General features: G+C 42.5%; 1 protein-coding gene across 1 annotated transcript in view; it reads left to right on the top strand.

Moving 5' to 3' along the window:
* Window positions 1-16,738, top strand: part of THSD7A (thrombospondin type 1 domain containing 7A) — a 701,817-nt gene that overhangs the window by 515,774 nt on the left and 169,305 nt on the right. The window contains exons 5-7 of the mRNA XM_075315710.1: window positions 2,679-2,924; window positions 3,711-3,892; window positions 9,741-9,809. Coding sequence (XP_075171825.1) covers window positions 2,679-2,924; window positions 3,711-3,892; window positions 9,741-9,809 — 497 coding nt within the window. The remainder of the gene's footprint in view (window positions 1-2,678; window positions 2,925-3,710; window positions 3,893-9,740; window positions 9,810-16,738) is intronic.

The following is a 16,738-nucleotide window of genomic DNA, read 5'->3' as shown; positions in this document are numbered from 1 at the left end:
AGCTCAAAAATTCTGGGACTTCTAGTGTTAAAGGGGTTGTTCAGTACTGGATATTCGCTCTAAAAGAACTTTGAAGGCTGCAGCCCATCAATAGCCGCTGGTTGGCTACAATGCTCATGTGGCAAAAATATGAGAGTGCCCAAAGCAGTGAAGCAATGTCTGTACGGGCGGTAAGGTATACATATTTTTATCTTATTGACCACATAGGGAACTTTCAAATACAGTTATCCAATAGTAGATAACCCCTTTAAGTTAGCAATTGTCACAGTTGTGACACAGGTGACACAGTCATGTGGTTTCTGGCAATAGAAGGTCACAGTGTTTGGCTGCACAAAATGCTCCCTGACTTTCCATTGTTCCTGCTATTGCTTGATTAATATCAGCTACAGAATCTCTAATAGGAGGGTCGGGTTTGGCTAGTTATTCCCGCCCCTGTCTGCCTGTCTGTCCTTCCTATCCTTCTTATCCCTATCTCTGTTATTACAGGGGGAGGCGGAAGGACAGGAGGAGGAAGGGCAGGAGGAGGAAGGGCAGGAGAAGGAAGGGCAGGAAGAGGAAGGACAGGAGGAGGAAGGGCATGAGGAGGAAGGGCAGGAGGAGGAAGGACAGAAGGAGGAAGGACAGGAGGAGGAAGGGCAGGAGGAGGAAGGACAGGCAGCCAAACAGGGGTGGGAATAAATTGAAAAACCCGACCCACATATTAGATATTCTGTAGCTGCTGTCAATCAAATAACATTGCATTTCCCAAACTTTACTTGCCTGTATTTCAGAAAGTATATATCCGATTTCACACCTAAAAGTATGTATAGAATCAGCATGATAGTACCAGTATAGCACTGGCTTTAGTTTATATAGGAAAATCCTGGTGGCTCATCGTCGTTAAGTCCTGGCTATCCACTATTTCTACCAAGTGCAGCCTTGAAATCTTTTAGGAATAGGATTGATAATTTTTTTATTATTCAAAAAGTTTATGTTTAGGCTTCATGAACCTCATGGAGCACTGTGTAAGTATAGGGGCGCATGGAATCCATGCAACTCCACACTCTACTATATTATGTTTCTTACTAAGTGACCATATAATGGTATTATTCTACCCCAGGGGCAATGATCCAAACGTAGAATAGCTTGAAGGTCTGACAATAGAAACCTTGTCTGAAACCAGAGGCATGAAAAGGTCTGGAAGAACCCCATAGAGATTTGCGGATGCCCTACTATGACCACTTGGCTCGTAAAGGGTTCATACACGGTTTATGAAGTCTGATGCTTTATTTTCCATCTTCTCACGACAAACCATGGATTTTCAAAGAACAATGAGGTTGGAAATTAGAATTGTACGCTGGGATTACATCCGTGAATATCCTTTCTACATAAATCAGTGTTAGCAGCGTAAAGTGGCACGAGCCCCCAAGGCTTTATGGCAGAACCACAGGAAAGCGTGTAACAATGCGGGAACTCTCCTAGATTAACATTTTTGTTAACAACTTTTTCAAAAAGATAAGAAGGATTTATTAAATTATCCAATTTCCTTAGATCTATACTATTGAAAGGCTTTGTATGAATATAATAGAAGTCGCCCCTTGCTGTGCCATTTACCCCTATTAGTACAATGCTCCTTTTGAGGACCTGGAACCTTTCGCTCATGGTGACATATGATCATGGTTCCAGGATCTATGTCCTATCTTGTTTACAGCTGAACTTCATATTCCACAATATCTTCTCCAGGCTGAACGTATGAATTAAATCTAGTCAAGATAGAAAGAGTTAATCTCTGCTAGACTGCTTGTTAGTCTCCTTTGATCACATGTGCTGAGGAAGCCAATCACATCTGCTCCTCTCATATTTAAGCTGGATGAAATCTTCTTTACACTCCAGCTATAGCTAATACTGTGTTAGCCTGTGTATATTGGTGCCCAGACTATGAGTTTCTTTTTTCCTGGAGTGTTTGTGGAGTTTACCTGTCATCTTGTTGTTTCCTCCCTGGTCTTGTTTTCTTCCTTATCTATTTTTATCTTATACCTCTGTGAGTGAGTTCTGTGTAACAGAGTTTTGGTTTTCCCTATCTGACTATTTTTGTGGGTTAATCTCACTCATGTCCCGGCATCCCCTGGGGGGAGGGGGTATCAGATCAGGACTGCTCAGGAGAGTGGCCAGGAAGGAGACTCAGACATCTCCCGCCATTAGGGGTATCCTTGAGACTAGGGATAGCATAGGGCCCCATAGCATGAGGGTCAGCTTAGGAGCCCTGGTTTCAGCTATCCCCATAGTCATCGTGAAACTAGAGGGAAGATAAAAGGATTGTACATTTTGGTCAATCACCACTTTTTAGGATCTCTTGAGATCATAAAGTTTCCTTTTTTCTAAGACCCCAATGATCAGCTGTGATCTGTCAAGAAGTGTTTGATTTCCCCACAATGCCACCCTTGGAGAAATGAGATATTATACCACATGCATACATATCAATGGGTTATCTATGTAGCGCAGGAGAGGACAGGTCCTCCAGGGTGAAACAATCCATTCTGGCCAATGGTCATCAACCTCAGCATCGGTGAATAGGGCAGTAGTCATCGCTAACTGTAAACCTTTCCTTGCTCGCATGATCGCAGACTGAACCGAGTCTGCGATCATGTGAAAAATAAAAGACGTCATCCCTTATTAACAATATCTCATCTCATCTACAGCTTCTGTGAGCAGGAGAAGTTGCCGATCACTTTCCAAGCCTGTTTGGTTGATAAAGACTGTCAGTTATCCGACTGGTCGGAATGGAACTCGTGCTCCACGGATTGTAGCTCCTCTCCACCGAGCGGCCATCGGACAAGGAGAAGGACCATCAAACAGCTGCCCGTTGGGTTTGGGGAGGAATGTCCAGAACTGGAGGAGACAGAGTCATGTAATCCTCCTGCAGAAGGGTTACAGGCGTGCATCAAGTAAGTACGGATATCTGGTCGTAGAGCGCTTTCTTTCTTAAAAAATTCCTTGGATTCTGCTTTACTTTTGGTTATTGCATCTTTTACCCACAAGTCTGTTATCCCTGTGATTCCTCCAAAAGATTGGAGCATATGCCTATCTAGCCTGGGTAGACTTCACATCGAAAGTCGATGTGTTATCGGTCTATGTTCAAAATAATATAAAGCTTCAGTTGGGTCCTTTATGGCCCTAGTTGAATGCTCACCTTGGGATCCCCATCTTCATTTTCCTTATTATGAGGGACATTTTTGAATTTTTATACACCCCTTCTGTATTGTACAACTTTCACACTCTTGTGGAATGAAGAAGAATACATCGGTTGTGGTCTATGTTGATCTGTCGTTATGAGTGATGGGCGATTAGTAACTATTCATGTCCGGATTATGCTTACCGAATACCGAGGACTATTCCAGTATTCGTCACGACAAGAAAAATGCTCGGGTTCTACATTGACTTGGTTCGTTACTCGTGACGAATACCGGAATATTTGGCATTCGTTACGAATAATCCAAACACGAATAGTTGCTCTTCACCCATCACTAGTCGTTACATATCAGGGTCTGATCTAGGTTTTATAACCTACGTGACAACATATTCTCGTAGAATGGTTTCCAGTCTGACGTTTTTGCCACAATTTATGGTTCAATCTTGGGGAAAAAGAAATTATATTACAATTTTTTAAGGATTTTTTGAAAAATCCTTCTAATAAAGATATATTTTGTATTAATATGTGACCTGTGACCTAGGTATGCATGGAGATCCACAGAATGGACAGAATGTCGGGTCGATCCCCTCCTTAATCAGCAGGACAAGAGGAGGGCGAACCACACGGCGCTTTGTGGTGGAGGAATTCAGACACGAGAAACCTACTGTGTACAAGCCGATGAAAATCTTCTGTCTTATCTTAATACAGTAAAGGACAAGGAAGGTGAGTGGACTTTTTTTTACCGTAGAATACAGATGCATCATATTCTTATAATTATTAGTATGGTCGTAATAGGCCTGCTGGAATCTCCTGGGCAAAAAAATTGTTGTCCCATCTTACTTTTGGAGCCAAAAACTACTTGGCGATCATCTCGAAGTCAAGGATAGCAGAGGTGGACACACATGCACAACGCTCCTTTCACATGCATGGCTACCTCTCCAAAAATTCCCAACTACTTGGGTTTCCTTAACACCTATAAAGGAATTGCCATCTTCCCAAAATGTAGCGCACAGAGGCAAGCCGTATATACACTATCCATACGGTGACTTCCAATAAATTCAGGGCAGAGTGGATTGGAAAAAGTTTATTTTGTCAACTTGGTGAAGACAAGAGATGAGCAACATGTCCTTGGCCACCATCATAGGCTTCGTAGCTGGGTTGTCCAGACAACTAGACATCTCCACATTCCTTGAAGGGGTTGTGTTAAGAAGACAACTGCTTGTCATATGCCCTATGAACATCATAGAGGCATGTATCTCACTTTGGAACCCTCTATTAGCCGAAATGGCTTCCAGTACCAAAGAGCAGCTCTCCTTGTGGTGCACCAGAGATAGTGGACCTTTCCGTTAAATGGCCAGCATGTAAAATGTCATGTTGCAATGTATGACCGGTTGCATTGTTCCCACAGTTTCATATTTTTCACTTGAAAAAGGTTTTTTCTTGATCATTCAAATATTTTAACTACTAAAATAATATTTATAGGTGACATGAACCACATGGAGAAGCAAATAGGTTTCATAATAAAAGTGACACAATTTTCTTCCGCGAAGGTTTCAGATTCCAGTAGATCCATGGATGGCCAGTTTGTAGATGAGCAAAGCAAAACCCTACACGACCCTAATGGATTCCAGTAAGACTATTAGGATTGATGCAGTAAAAATTGAACCTCCTCCTATTAAAATCACTGCACATGGAGAAGCCTAATGGACCCGCCTGGTCACGTGCTCCTCCGTCAGTTGCCACTATGAGACTCAGAGAGCTGTGTGGTCTGTGAGGAACGAGAAGAACCTACACTAATTAATAGTATGTGCCACTATATCACTTCAACCAACACGTTTGCTAAACAAACGATAGGGTGACCAACCCCTTTAAATGTTTTTTTTAAAGAAGGGTGACCCAAAATGACATCTCATAACTAGAGATGAATGAATCTCCAAAAATTTGCTTTAGACAAAGTAGCTCGAATCAGCAAGTATGCAGTAGGACTAAATGTTCTTCCAAAATAACCCCTCAAAATATAATAACTGGACAGCTGGGGTGGGTTTACTGACTGACTAGGCTTCACTTGGTCACATAAGTCATGACATCATGGGGTTAAAGATAATAAAAGATTATATTCGCCTGTCCTGCTGCTGTAGATCCACACCCAGTCCCTTACTCTCTTCAGATCAATCATCGGATCAGCCTTAGGTCTCTGAATTGGTTGTTGGTCCAGAACTTCCACCACTGACTAGAACTTCTGTGGTCACTCAGTGCACATCATTGATGTCTTGTCCTATGTGACCAATTGAGGCCTAGTCAGTCAAAGGATCCAGACCGGAGACAGATCAGAAGCCTTGAAGACCAATTCGAAGATCAGAGAACTGGGCAGGGAGCCTTGTCGGGAAGACAAGGGGGAAGTCTTCAGAGAACTAGACAGGGAGCCTTGGCAGGAAGACAAGGGGGGGTCTTCAGAGAACTGGACAGGGAGCCTTGGCGGTAAGACAAGGGGGGTCTTCAGAGAATTAGACAGGGAGCCTTGGCGGCAAGACAGGGGTTAGGTCTCCACTCTTCAGATAACTGGACAGGGAGCCTTGGCGGCAAGATATCGGGAAGGCCTACTTAAGACAGATGAGTATAATCTTTCCTAGGCCTTCAAATTGAATGTAGAAAAATTGGGATTTTGGCAAATCCATTTTTTTCTGGAAATTTCGTTACAAATTGAAGTCGTTACGACTCGATTTGCTTATGTCTGCTTTTGACGTATCCATTGGCCATGGAGAGTCTTGCTCATGCAGGACCAGGGAACTTTTCACACAGTGGACCCAAGAGCCTGGTTTTCAGTCAGGTTGAGGGGATGGTTACAGTGATCGGACCCCAAACCCATTGATCACCAACTTATCACCTATCCTGTAAATATGTGAGAACTTGTCACTGTGGAACCCCGGATGGTTCCAGTAGTCCGACCCCCCCCAATCCAGTAACCAATAAGTTGGTGATCAACTTATCACCTATCTGTCAATATGTGAGCACTTGTCATGGTGTCAAGTGGTCAAGTATCTTATAAATTATGCCCCGCCGGTCTTTTATTATCACATATCAGATTTTGAATTCTTAAAGCCTGGAAAAGCCCTTTAGGACCCATAATATAATATTAAAATTATTGCCTGTTTTATAGAGCTCCAAATGTAAACAGGAACCCTATTTTGGAAATTAATGGTCACACTGGTCCTGGCTCCGCATCACCCCTTTTATTGTAACCAGTATTTAAAAAAAATTATATATATATATATATATATATATATATATATAGATATATATAGATAGATATATATAGATATATATTAAATAGTGAAAGGAAAATTACAGCTCACCGCTTTTCCCTCTGGCAGCAAAATAGACATGCGAAAGTGGGAATATCTGCATGGTAATGTGTGCATAATTATGTACATTTTCATCAAATAATACTTTGATCAATCACCCGGCACCAGCCCTTCCACAAGTGATTTTCCTGCACTCAATCGTAGGGAAAAATGCATATATTTTACAATTATGCCATTTTGTAGATTTTTAGACTAAATTTTAGGCAAATTTAAATATTGAAGAAGATATGGTGCAAAATGTGAATAAATCTCGCATATTTATCCCAGGTGTCTAAGAAATGCTTTTTACCTTACTACAGGGTTATGTAGTGTAAAATAAAATAAAATAAATAATAAAAAAACCTAAATAAATATATATATATATACCGTATATATATATATATATATATATATATATATATATATATATATTTATATATATATATATATATATACATATATATATATAAATAATTATTTTTTAGATTTTTATTTTTTTATATAATTATTATTATTTTTTTATATCTAATATCCTTTCAAGTAGTTTTGATCCCAAATTTAGACCCCTCTCCCAATATTTTTTTTTTAGAGCGAATAGTGGATTTAGTTTGTCTCTCTGGAGGACCCAATACATATTGATTTTAATGGGACTGATGGAATACTTTATCTCACCTGTGGGGGGTACTGAGCATAATTATACAGGTTCTCCTTCATATTACAGTCGATTGCTGAGGATTCCAGTTAGAGAATAGGCAATCAGCTAATTTTTCAGGAGCCCTACTATCAAAATTAATTGTTCAATGCAAATAACCCCTAAATATTGGAGTTAATTAATTAATATTATTATTATTTATCAAAATATATTTTGGACAGGTGGGATGATTGGGTAGGTCTTGTTCTTTTTTTGGGGGAGGGGGAATGGTTTATATATTACAAAATTGCCATAATAGAGAAATATGTTGTGTAAATGGCCTTCTAATGTCTGTACTGAATATCCTTGGAGCAATTACCGTAATTGGTTCCAAAGTTACCTCCATGTTGGGGTATCTTCTGCTGGACCTTTGGGTTTTATGTCCATAACTGAGTGAGAGCAATGGGCTAAACTAGTCTGATCCTTCACAGATTCAGTCAAAATCCACGAGATTGTCACCTGCTCCACCCTATTGAGTATGACATATATGATAGCACCATAAAACCAAGTAGACCTGTACAGGATTAATTCACAGCAAGGGCTCTAAGACTATTTGTTAAGGGTCCTTCAACTTGAAGATGGCCTCCATGGTTAGGCTTTGTGCAGGGCACTCTACTTAGCATAGTCTAAGGCAGGGGTCCCCAACCTTTGGCAAGGGAACAACATGTGACCCGTGGGCCCTTGATTTGTGGCTCGCAGCTGTCTGCCAGCTAGGTGTAGAAGCCCCAGGTCTAGCAAACAGATATGAATAGCAGGTCTCTAGATGGTGACTTTTGTAAGTAGCCTCACATAAAAGAGCATATCTGAATGGGGGTAAGGTAGGAACCCCTGGATTTTGGTGTATTGCCTAGGTGTGATTTCTGGGGAAAAGTTTTGTCTGTCATCATACCGGTAATGGGGACTCTGGATGTCTCTACTTTGAGAGACGATAGCTAAATATGGCTCGCGACCCTTTCTCAGAGTTAAATTTGGCTTGTGACCTTCTCTCAGAGCTGGATGTAGCTCACAACCTTCTCTCAGAGCTAAATGTGGCTCAGGACCCTCTATCAGAGCTAAATAAGGCTTGCAACCCTCTCTCAGAGCTAAATGTGGCTCGCGACACTCTCGGAGCTAAATGTGGCTCAGGACCCTCTCTCAGAGCTAAATGTGACTCGCGACCCTCTCTCAGAACTGAATGTGGCTCACGACCCTCTCATAGAGCTGAATGTGGCTCATGACCCTCTCTCAGAGCTGAATGGGGCTCATAACCCTCTCTTAGAGCTAAGTGTGGCTCATGATCCTCTCTCAGAGCTGAATGGGGCTCATGATCCTCTCTCAGAGCTAAGTGTGGCTCATGATCCTCTCTCAGAGCTGAATGGGGCTCATAACCTTCTCTCAGAGCTAAGTGTGGCTCATGATCCTCTCTCAGAGCTAAATGTGGCTCATGATCCTCTCTCAGAGCTAAATGTGGCTCGTGACCTTCTATCAGAGCTAAATGTGGCTCGTGACCTTCTATCAGAGCTAATTGTGACTCGCGACCCTCTCTCAAAGCTAAATTTGACTCGCGACACTTTCGGACCTGAATGTGGCACTTAAGGTCAGAAAGGTTGAGGACCTCTGGTCTAAGAATTTCTGTAGTTTTAACCCCTTTTTTTCCTCATATAGACACTTAGTCTTTGCTGTAGGGGCCCACAGGTCTTTAAGGAAGACTGGTGTAGCAAGCAATGGTGATGGGGTTAAAACCAAGGAATCAAAAATGGGTCAAACCACTAATAAGTTGATGAGGCCGGGCAGAGAGTAGGAAGACAGTCCAAGGTGAAACCAGAATGGGCATCTTGGGGATTCTCCAGTAGATGGTCACTGAGCAAACCGGGTCAGCACATTGGAATCACAATCCACTAAGCGCAGTAGGGTAGTATATAATGTATAAAAGTTGGCACAGACAAAAACAGTTGGGAAAGTTAATAGGGTGATGGCTGCCAAACGTGCCCTGATATTGGTCTACTAACCGGTTGACATGATCAACCAAAGTGACCATCGATCATCCTGGCTGCGCATGCGCCAACCAGCATGTCTGCCAGCCTGGAAGAGACAATCAATGCTGGACTACAGACCAGTAACTTAATGACACTAATGAGAAATGGATAAAACCAAGGAGCTCTTTAGAAAAGGAACGATGGCGGGAAAAGTTTCTGTCTAGACTCGTTAACAAAATATTTGCTTTTGAGAGTCATTATTCATTTAGATATTGGGAAATGTATGTTGTGTCCCTGGAGACATCCCTCAGTAGCGTTCTGGGATGATCAACACAAACGATATTGTTTCCTAAATAATAAAGTATGAGCTAGTTTTCCTGCTGGAATGTTAAATGCGGTGATCGCAGCTCTTACGAGGACACGGTCTTAATGAGATGATAGATGAAAGAAGACGACTGATACTTTGTAACTTAGTCGAGTAACTTCTGGAAGAGTTTGCATTTCGTTAGGCTTTGAAAAATCCAAAGTAATGAGTTAAGCAAATATTTATTTACTTCTCTTTATTTTTTTATTTTTTATTTCAGACACCCACGCTTACGGCACATCAAAGTCCAGCGAGGCACCGTTATTGTCAATTACTTTTGAAATCACAGGTGAGTTAAAGAAATCTCTGAGGATGGTTTCCCTTTGGTTACAAACACAATGGACCTCCATCGACTGACCAAGAAGAGGTTGTGTTGAGGCAAAACCAGGTGTGCTATGGTGGCACCTTATCCCAGGTGAACCTCAATATAGAGCTGAAGTGTCCCCGGATTTCTCTGGGGGAGGATAAGGGTTGACTCGAGAATATCTTAGACATTGACTCAACATCTAGGATGTTCTCATCCTGTTTGTTATCTGTTAATGTAATTATACTGATCCAGGAGCATTGATATTCTCACAAGTGTATCGTGTCCACATGTTACATCTGAAATCAAGAGGTCTCAACGCAGGTCGTCTGTAGAGTCCACAGAGTACCGGAGTGCTTTTACTTTCATTTGATGTTGAAGGGGTGAAGGACCTCTTCCTTTCTGGCTGAGATTATTCATGGCCTTAATCACAGCTGCATCATCTTATTGTCACTCCCTTCTGCTATATTTACCCACTCTTGGCTTCACTCCATGCTGGTGATAGATCTTCTATACTGTTTCTGGAGTAGCTGAGGTGTTCATTTTAGTTGTAGCTGTGAAGTTTCCTGCTGGAGAAGCTGAGGAGTGTTATTTGTTGTGTCTTTCCCCACCCATTTGCCTCGCCTTCCTCATGTTGTTTTATTGCAGTAGCGAGACTAGTGTCTCGCTGGCCTACACACTAGTCAGTGTGAGTTCAGGGCTAGCGAGGGGCCAGGCACGTAACAGCACATGGGGAACGGACCCGCCTAGGCAGATTGGGAAGTGCAGGGATCAGACTCAGGTGTGTGTTAGGATGTGACCCCCCTTCCGTGTCACCAGGGCTTTTGTTTACATCTTCCATGGTGTCCCCTTCCTGTTGCGCCGCTCGTTGGGTGTCCTCTCATACTTATGCCCTATATCTGTTTATTTAGCTTCCTGAAACTTCTTATGGGGGCACTAATTGACACTGTTAGAATCGACACTGTGTTTGATACTGTTTATAGGGACACTTTCTATTGATACTGTTTATAGGGGTACTCAATATCTGTTTATGGTGTTTTCTGACACTATTTATGGGGGCACCCTCTGGTTGACAATGTTTACAAGGTCATTCTTTGGTTGACACTGTTCATAAGGACACTCTTGATGACAATGTTTATAAGGGTACTGAATATCTATTATAATGCTTTTTGACACTGTTTATGGGGACATGTTGTAATTGATCATTTATAGGGGAACGCTTTAAACATGAATAACGGCACTCAATATCGGATCATCCCGTTTTCTGACAGTATTTATTGGGGTCCTTTCTAAATAACACCGTTTAGGGAAATAATATCTGGATGACACTGTTTATAGGGGAACTCAGTATTTCTTTATGGGGCTTTCTGACTGTTTATCCGAGTACTCTCTAGAAGAAACTGTTTATTGGGACCCTCTTTTTATGATACTGTTTATAGGTACATTCTCTGTTTCACACTTTTAAGGGGGCACTCAAAATACTGTCTTTCCCTGAAACTAAGACAGGTTCTTATATTCTTATATCATTGTATTTCATCTAAAGATGCAATAGGGCTTTATTTTCTGGGGATGTCTTATATTTTCCCGCATTTATTTTTGAAAAAAAAAAATAAACCTTTTTTTTCATATACAGTATAATCATCACATTCTGAAACCTCAACATTGTGTGTTATTCCTATTACTGGGTCAGATGCACATTTTCTTATCTGATCTGCTATTCTCGTGGTAACACATCCAGTCCTATAGTGGAAAGTACATACCATATTTACAAAGGTTTAAACATATTATTCTCTATTTACTGCTAAGTTTACCCCCCCCCAAAAAAGCAGACACCCCCTAAAAGAATTGCATTTGCCAGACCCCAAACAATTAGAGTTGGCAAGTGAATGGGCTCTCACATGCAGATCTGCATCACTGTCAGGTCCACCTTTGATCTACAGCGGTTGGCTCCCCCTTGTGGCTGGAAGCAGTATCACTCGCTCGGAGTGGTACTGGCACCCGATCTGTGTGTGAGAGTCGCAGTGTAATACAGACGGAATGGTGAGGCACCTGACAGCGACACAGATCTCTGTGGGAGAGCCCATCCACCATCAGCACTTGGACGTCTGGTGACTGTGATTTTTTTGGGGGGGATGGAGTGGGTACTTGCTTTCCTGTGGGGATGTGCACTTTTTTTTATGAAGACTCAGGCTGTATTCTTTATCTGTTTTAGCTGCTTGGACACTTCCTTATGAAACCGCAACTAGGGCTGATTTTTGGAGTAGGGCTTATATTTTAAGTATACTCAACAGAAAAATAATCCTACTAGGGCTTATTTTATTGGAAACAGTTTGTTTATGAAGCTTTCTAACACTGTTTATGGAGAAACTCTCTGGTTGACACTGTTTATAGGGGTACTTGATATCTATTTATAGGAGTACTATGGTTGACATTCTGGGGCACTATCTGGATAATACTGTCTATAGGGGTACTTGATATCTATTTATGGGGCTTTTTGACACTGTTTATTGGGGTACTGTCTAGATTACACTTTTAATAAGACCACGTAATAGTTGTTTATGGGGCTCCTGACACTGTTTATATACTGGCGTATAAGACGACTTTTTACCCCCTTAAAATAATGGCTACAGTGGGGGGTCGTCTTATACGCCGGATATACATATCATACACTTTAAGGACCTCGGCAGCAATCTGCGGGGCCGTCACTTTAAGGCGCGCAGACATCCTGTTTTGAATTTCATCTGTGGGCGGAGCTACCGCCTTCTCAGTCCCACAGATGAAGGAGGCGAGCTTCTGTCCGGCGCTGTGTGGGCCCCCTCTCCACCGTGACCTAATCGGGTAAATGCCCTCCCCGCCTCCCCATTATGGGCCCCGGTGAGCTGCTTCTAACCCCCCAGATGTATGCCCTGCCAATCCCCCCCCCCGCCGATGCCGCGGGTGCTGTACCCGCCGAGCCGCGGGTGCAGGCCCCACAGAGCAGCAGAGTTGTGTGTATTTGTCTGTATGTAGCAGAGTTGTATGTGTTTGTCTGTATGTAGCAGAGTTGTATGTGTTTGTCTGTATGTAGCAGAGTTGTGTGTGTTTGTCTGTATGTAGCAGAGTTGTATGTGTTTGTCTGTATGTAGCAGAGTTGTATGTGTTTGTCTGTATGTAGCAGAGTTGTATGTGTTTGTCTGTATGTAGCAGAGTTGTGTGTTTGTCTGTATGTAGCAGAGTTGTATGTGTTTGTATGTAGCAGAGTTGTGTGTGTTTGTCTGTATGTAGCAGAGTTGTATGTGTTTGTCTGTATGTAGCAGAGTTGTATGTGTTTGTCTGTATGTAGCAGAGTTGTATGTGTTTGTCTGTATGTAGCAGAGTTGTATGTGTTTGTATGTAGCAGAGTTGTGTGTGTTTGTCTGTATGTAGCAGAGTTGTATGTGTTTGTCTGTATGTAGCAGAGTTGTATGTGTTTGTCTGTATGTAGCAGAGTTGTATGTGTTTGTCTGTATGTAGCAGAGTTGTATGTGTTTGTATGTAGCAGAGTTGTGTGTGTTTGTCTGTATGTAGCAGAGTTGTGTGTTTGTCTGTATGTAGCAGAGTTGTATGTGTTTGTCTGTATGTAGCAGAGTTGTGTGTGTTTGTCTGTATGTAGCAGAGTTGTGTGTGTTTGTCTGTATGTAGCAGAGTTGTATGTGTTTGTCTGTATGTAGCAGAGTTGTATGTGTTTGTCTGTATGTAGCAGAGTTGTATGTGTTTGTCTGTATGTAGCAGAGTTGTATGTGTTTGTCTGTATGTAGCAGAGTTGTATGTGTTTGTCTGTATGTAGCAGAGTTGTATGTGTTTGTCTGTATGTAGCAGAGTTGTATGTGTTTGTCTGTATGTAGCAGAGTTGTGTGTGTTTGTCTGTATGTAGCAGAGTTGTGTGTGTTTGTCTGTATGTAGCAGAGTTGTGTGTGTTTGTCTGTATGTAGCAGAGTTGTATGTGTTTGTCTGTATGTAGCAGAGTTGTGTGTGTTTGTCTGTATGTAGCAGAGTTGTGTGTGTTTGTCTGTATGTAGCAGAGTTGTGTGTGTTTGTCTGTATGTAGCAGAGTTGTGTGTGTTTGTCTGTATGTAGCAGAGTTGTGTGTGTTTGTCTGTATGTAGCAGAGTTGTGTGTGTTTGTCTGTATGTAGCAGAGTTGTGTGTGTTTGTCTGTATGTAGCAGAGTTGTATGTGTTTGTCTGTATGTAGCAGAGTTGTATGTGTTTGTATGTAGCAGAGTTGTGTGTGTTTGTCTGTATGTAGTCTTATACAGTGAGTATATCCCAAATTCTATATTTTTAGGGCAGAAGTTGGGGGTCGTCTTATACGCCCAGTCGTCTTATACGCCGGCATATACGGTAGGAGTCCTATGGTTGACATTGTAGGGCAATCTCTGGATGACACTGTTTAAGGGGGCACTCTCTGTTTAACATTTTTTAGGGGGTCATGCTTTAATAAGACCACTTAATATCTGTTTATGGGGCTCCTGACACTGTTTATAGGAGTATCATGGTTCACATTGTGTGGCACTCTCTGTATGACACTGTTTAACGGGGTACTCTCTGGATGACACTGTTTAACGGGGTACTCTCTGGATGACACTGTTTATAGGGGTTCTTGATATCTATTTATAGGACTTTTTTGACAGTTTTTATTGCGGCACTGCCTATATGACACTTTTATAAGACCCCTTATTATCTGTTTATGGGGCTCCTGACACTGTTTATGGGAGTACTATGGTTGACATTGTCGGGCGCTCTCTGAATGACACTGTTTAAGGGGGCATGCTTTGGTTGACATGTTTTAGGGCGACATGCTTTAATTTACATTCTAGATTTACTCTGTGATTGATACTGTTTATGGGGAAACTCCAATATCTCTTTATGATTTTTCCTACACTGTTTATTGAGGTACTTTGTGGATGTTTAAGTGGGGAACTCAGTATTTACTTATGTGTTTCTGTGGTATTCTCTGCTTGATACTTATAAGGGGGATACTTAATATCTATTTATGGGGGCTTCCTGACACTCTTTCTTTTGCAGTGTTTGGCGTTGCACGCGCTGGGTGTCATGGCGGCGTCGGACTCTGTTCACACTGCAGAGTCTGACAAACAGCCTGGGATTCTTTAGTGGCATGGGCGTCGGCTGGTTCTGGCTTCACAGCTCTCCAGTACAGCAGGCGTTAATTTCTGCTGGTCTGTGATCAGCTGCTGGGAGCTCAGGCTGCTGATCACCATTTCCAGCCTTTATAAGGTTCTGGATTCTGGGGCTTGAGTGCCGGATATAGCTTCTGCTTCCTGAGTGCCGGATATAGCTTCTGCTTCCTGAGTGCCGGATATAGCTTCTGCTTCCTGAGTGCCGGATATAGCTTCTGCTTCCTGAGTGCCGGATATAGCTTCTGCTTCCTGAGTGCCGGATATAGCTTCTGCTTCCTGAGTGCCGGATATAGCTTCTGCTTCCTGAGTGCCGGATATAGCTTCTGCTTCCTGAGTGCCGGATATAGCTTCTGCTTCCTGAGTGCCGGATATAGCGTCTGTTTCCTGAGTGCCGGATATAGCTTCTGCTCCCTGAGTGCCGGATATAGCTTCTGCTTCCTGAGTGCCGGATATAGCGTCTGTTTCCTGAGTGCCGGATATAGCTTCTGCTCCCTGAGTGCCGGATATAGCTTCTGCTCCCTGAGTGCCGGATATAGCTTCTGCTTCCTGAGTGCCGGATATAGCTTCTGCTTCCTGAGTGCCGGATATAGCTTCTGCTCCCTGAGTGCCGGATATAGCTTCTGCTCCCTGAGTGCCGGATATAGCTTCTGCTCCCTGAGTGCCGGATATAGCTTCTGCTCCCTGAGTGCCGGATATAGCTTCTGCTCCCTGAGTGCCGGATATAGCTTCTGCTCCCTGAGTGCCGGATATAGCTTCTGCTCCCTGAGTGCCGGATATACAGTTAGGTCCAGAAATATTTGGACAGTGACACAATTTTGGCGAGTTGGGCTCTGCATGCCACCACATTGGATTTGAAATGAAACCTCTACAACAGAATTCAAGTGCAGATTGTAACGTTTAATTTGAAGGTTTGAACAAAAATATCTGATAGAAATTGTAGGAATTGTCACATTTCTTTACAAACACTCCACATTTTAGGAGGTCAAAAGTAATTGGACAAATAAACCAAACCCAAACAAAATATTTTTTTTTTCAATATTTTGTTGCAAATCCTTTGGAGGCAATCACTGCCTTAAGTCTGGAACCCATGGATATCACCAAACGCTGGGTTTCCTCCTTCTTAATGCTTTGCCAGGCCTTTACAGCCGCAGCCTTCAGGTCTTGCTTGTTTGTGGGTCTTTCCGTCTTAAGTCTGGATTTGAGCAAGTGAAATGCATGCTCAATTGGGTTAAGATCTGGTGATTGACTTGGCCATTGCAGAATGTTCCACTTTTTTGCACTCATGAACTCCTGGGTAGCTTTGGCTGTGTAATACTATTGTATGTACTGAGGATTTCGATTGCGTTAGGGCAATGACAACCAGAGACGAGTTCTTGGTGCAAAGATGTTTATAATATGCAACCACGGTATGTACATAAACGGAACAAAAACACAGCAGAACATAAACACAAGAAATACTTTCCAGGGTCGGAGCGAAAGGGAATTCCCGGGACCATGCACCGGACTCCCCCAGGGAGACCACCAAGAGCGAACCCCTATACAGGGACTGTCTGGCAATCACCCCAGAAGGCCTAAATGCGCAGCAGCCGGGACACAAAAGGGCAATAGGTATAGTCCAAAAATGTCCGTACGTGATGAGAGTCCAGAGTAGTTTATGAAACGGAAGAAACCGGGCAGAAGTACTGACCAAGGACGGCAGACGGAGTCCGGGCACAGCTAGATGAGACCAGGTGAAGTCCAGAGTCAGATTCGGTTGT

This window comes from Anomaloglossus baeobatrachus, chromosome 6, assembly GCF_048569485.1.
Source record: "Anomaloglossus baeobatrachus isolate aAnoBae1 chromosome 6, aAnoBae1.hap1, whole genome shotgun sequence".
Lineage (NCBI taxonomy): Eukaryota > Metazoa > Chordata > Amphibia > Anura > Aromobatidae > Anomaloglossus > Anomaloglossus baeobatrachus.
Note: the sequence above shows the minus strand (reverse complement) of the source record. Positions and strands in the feature narration are given on the sequence as shown.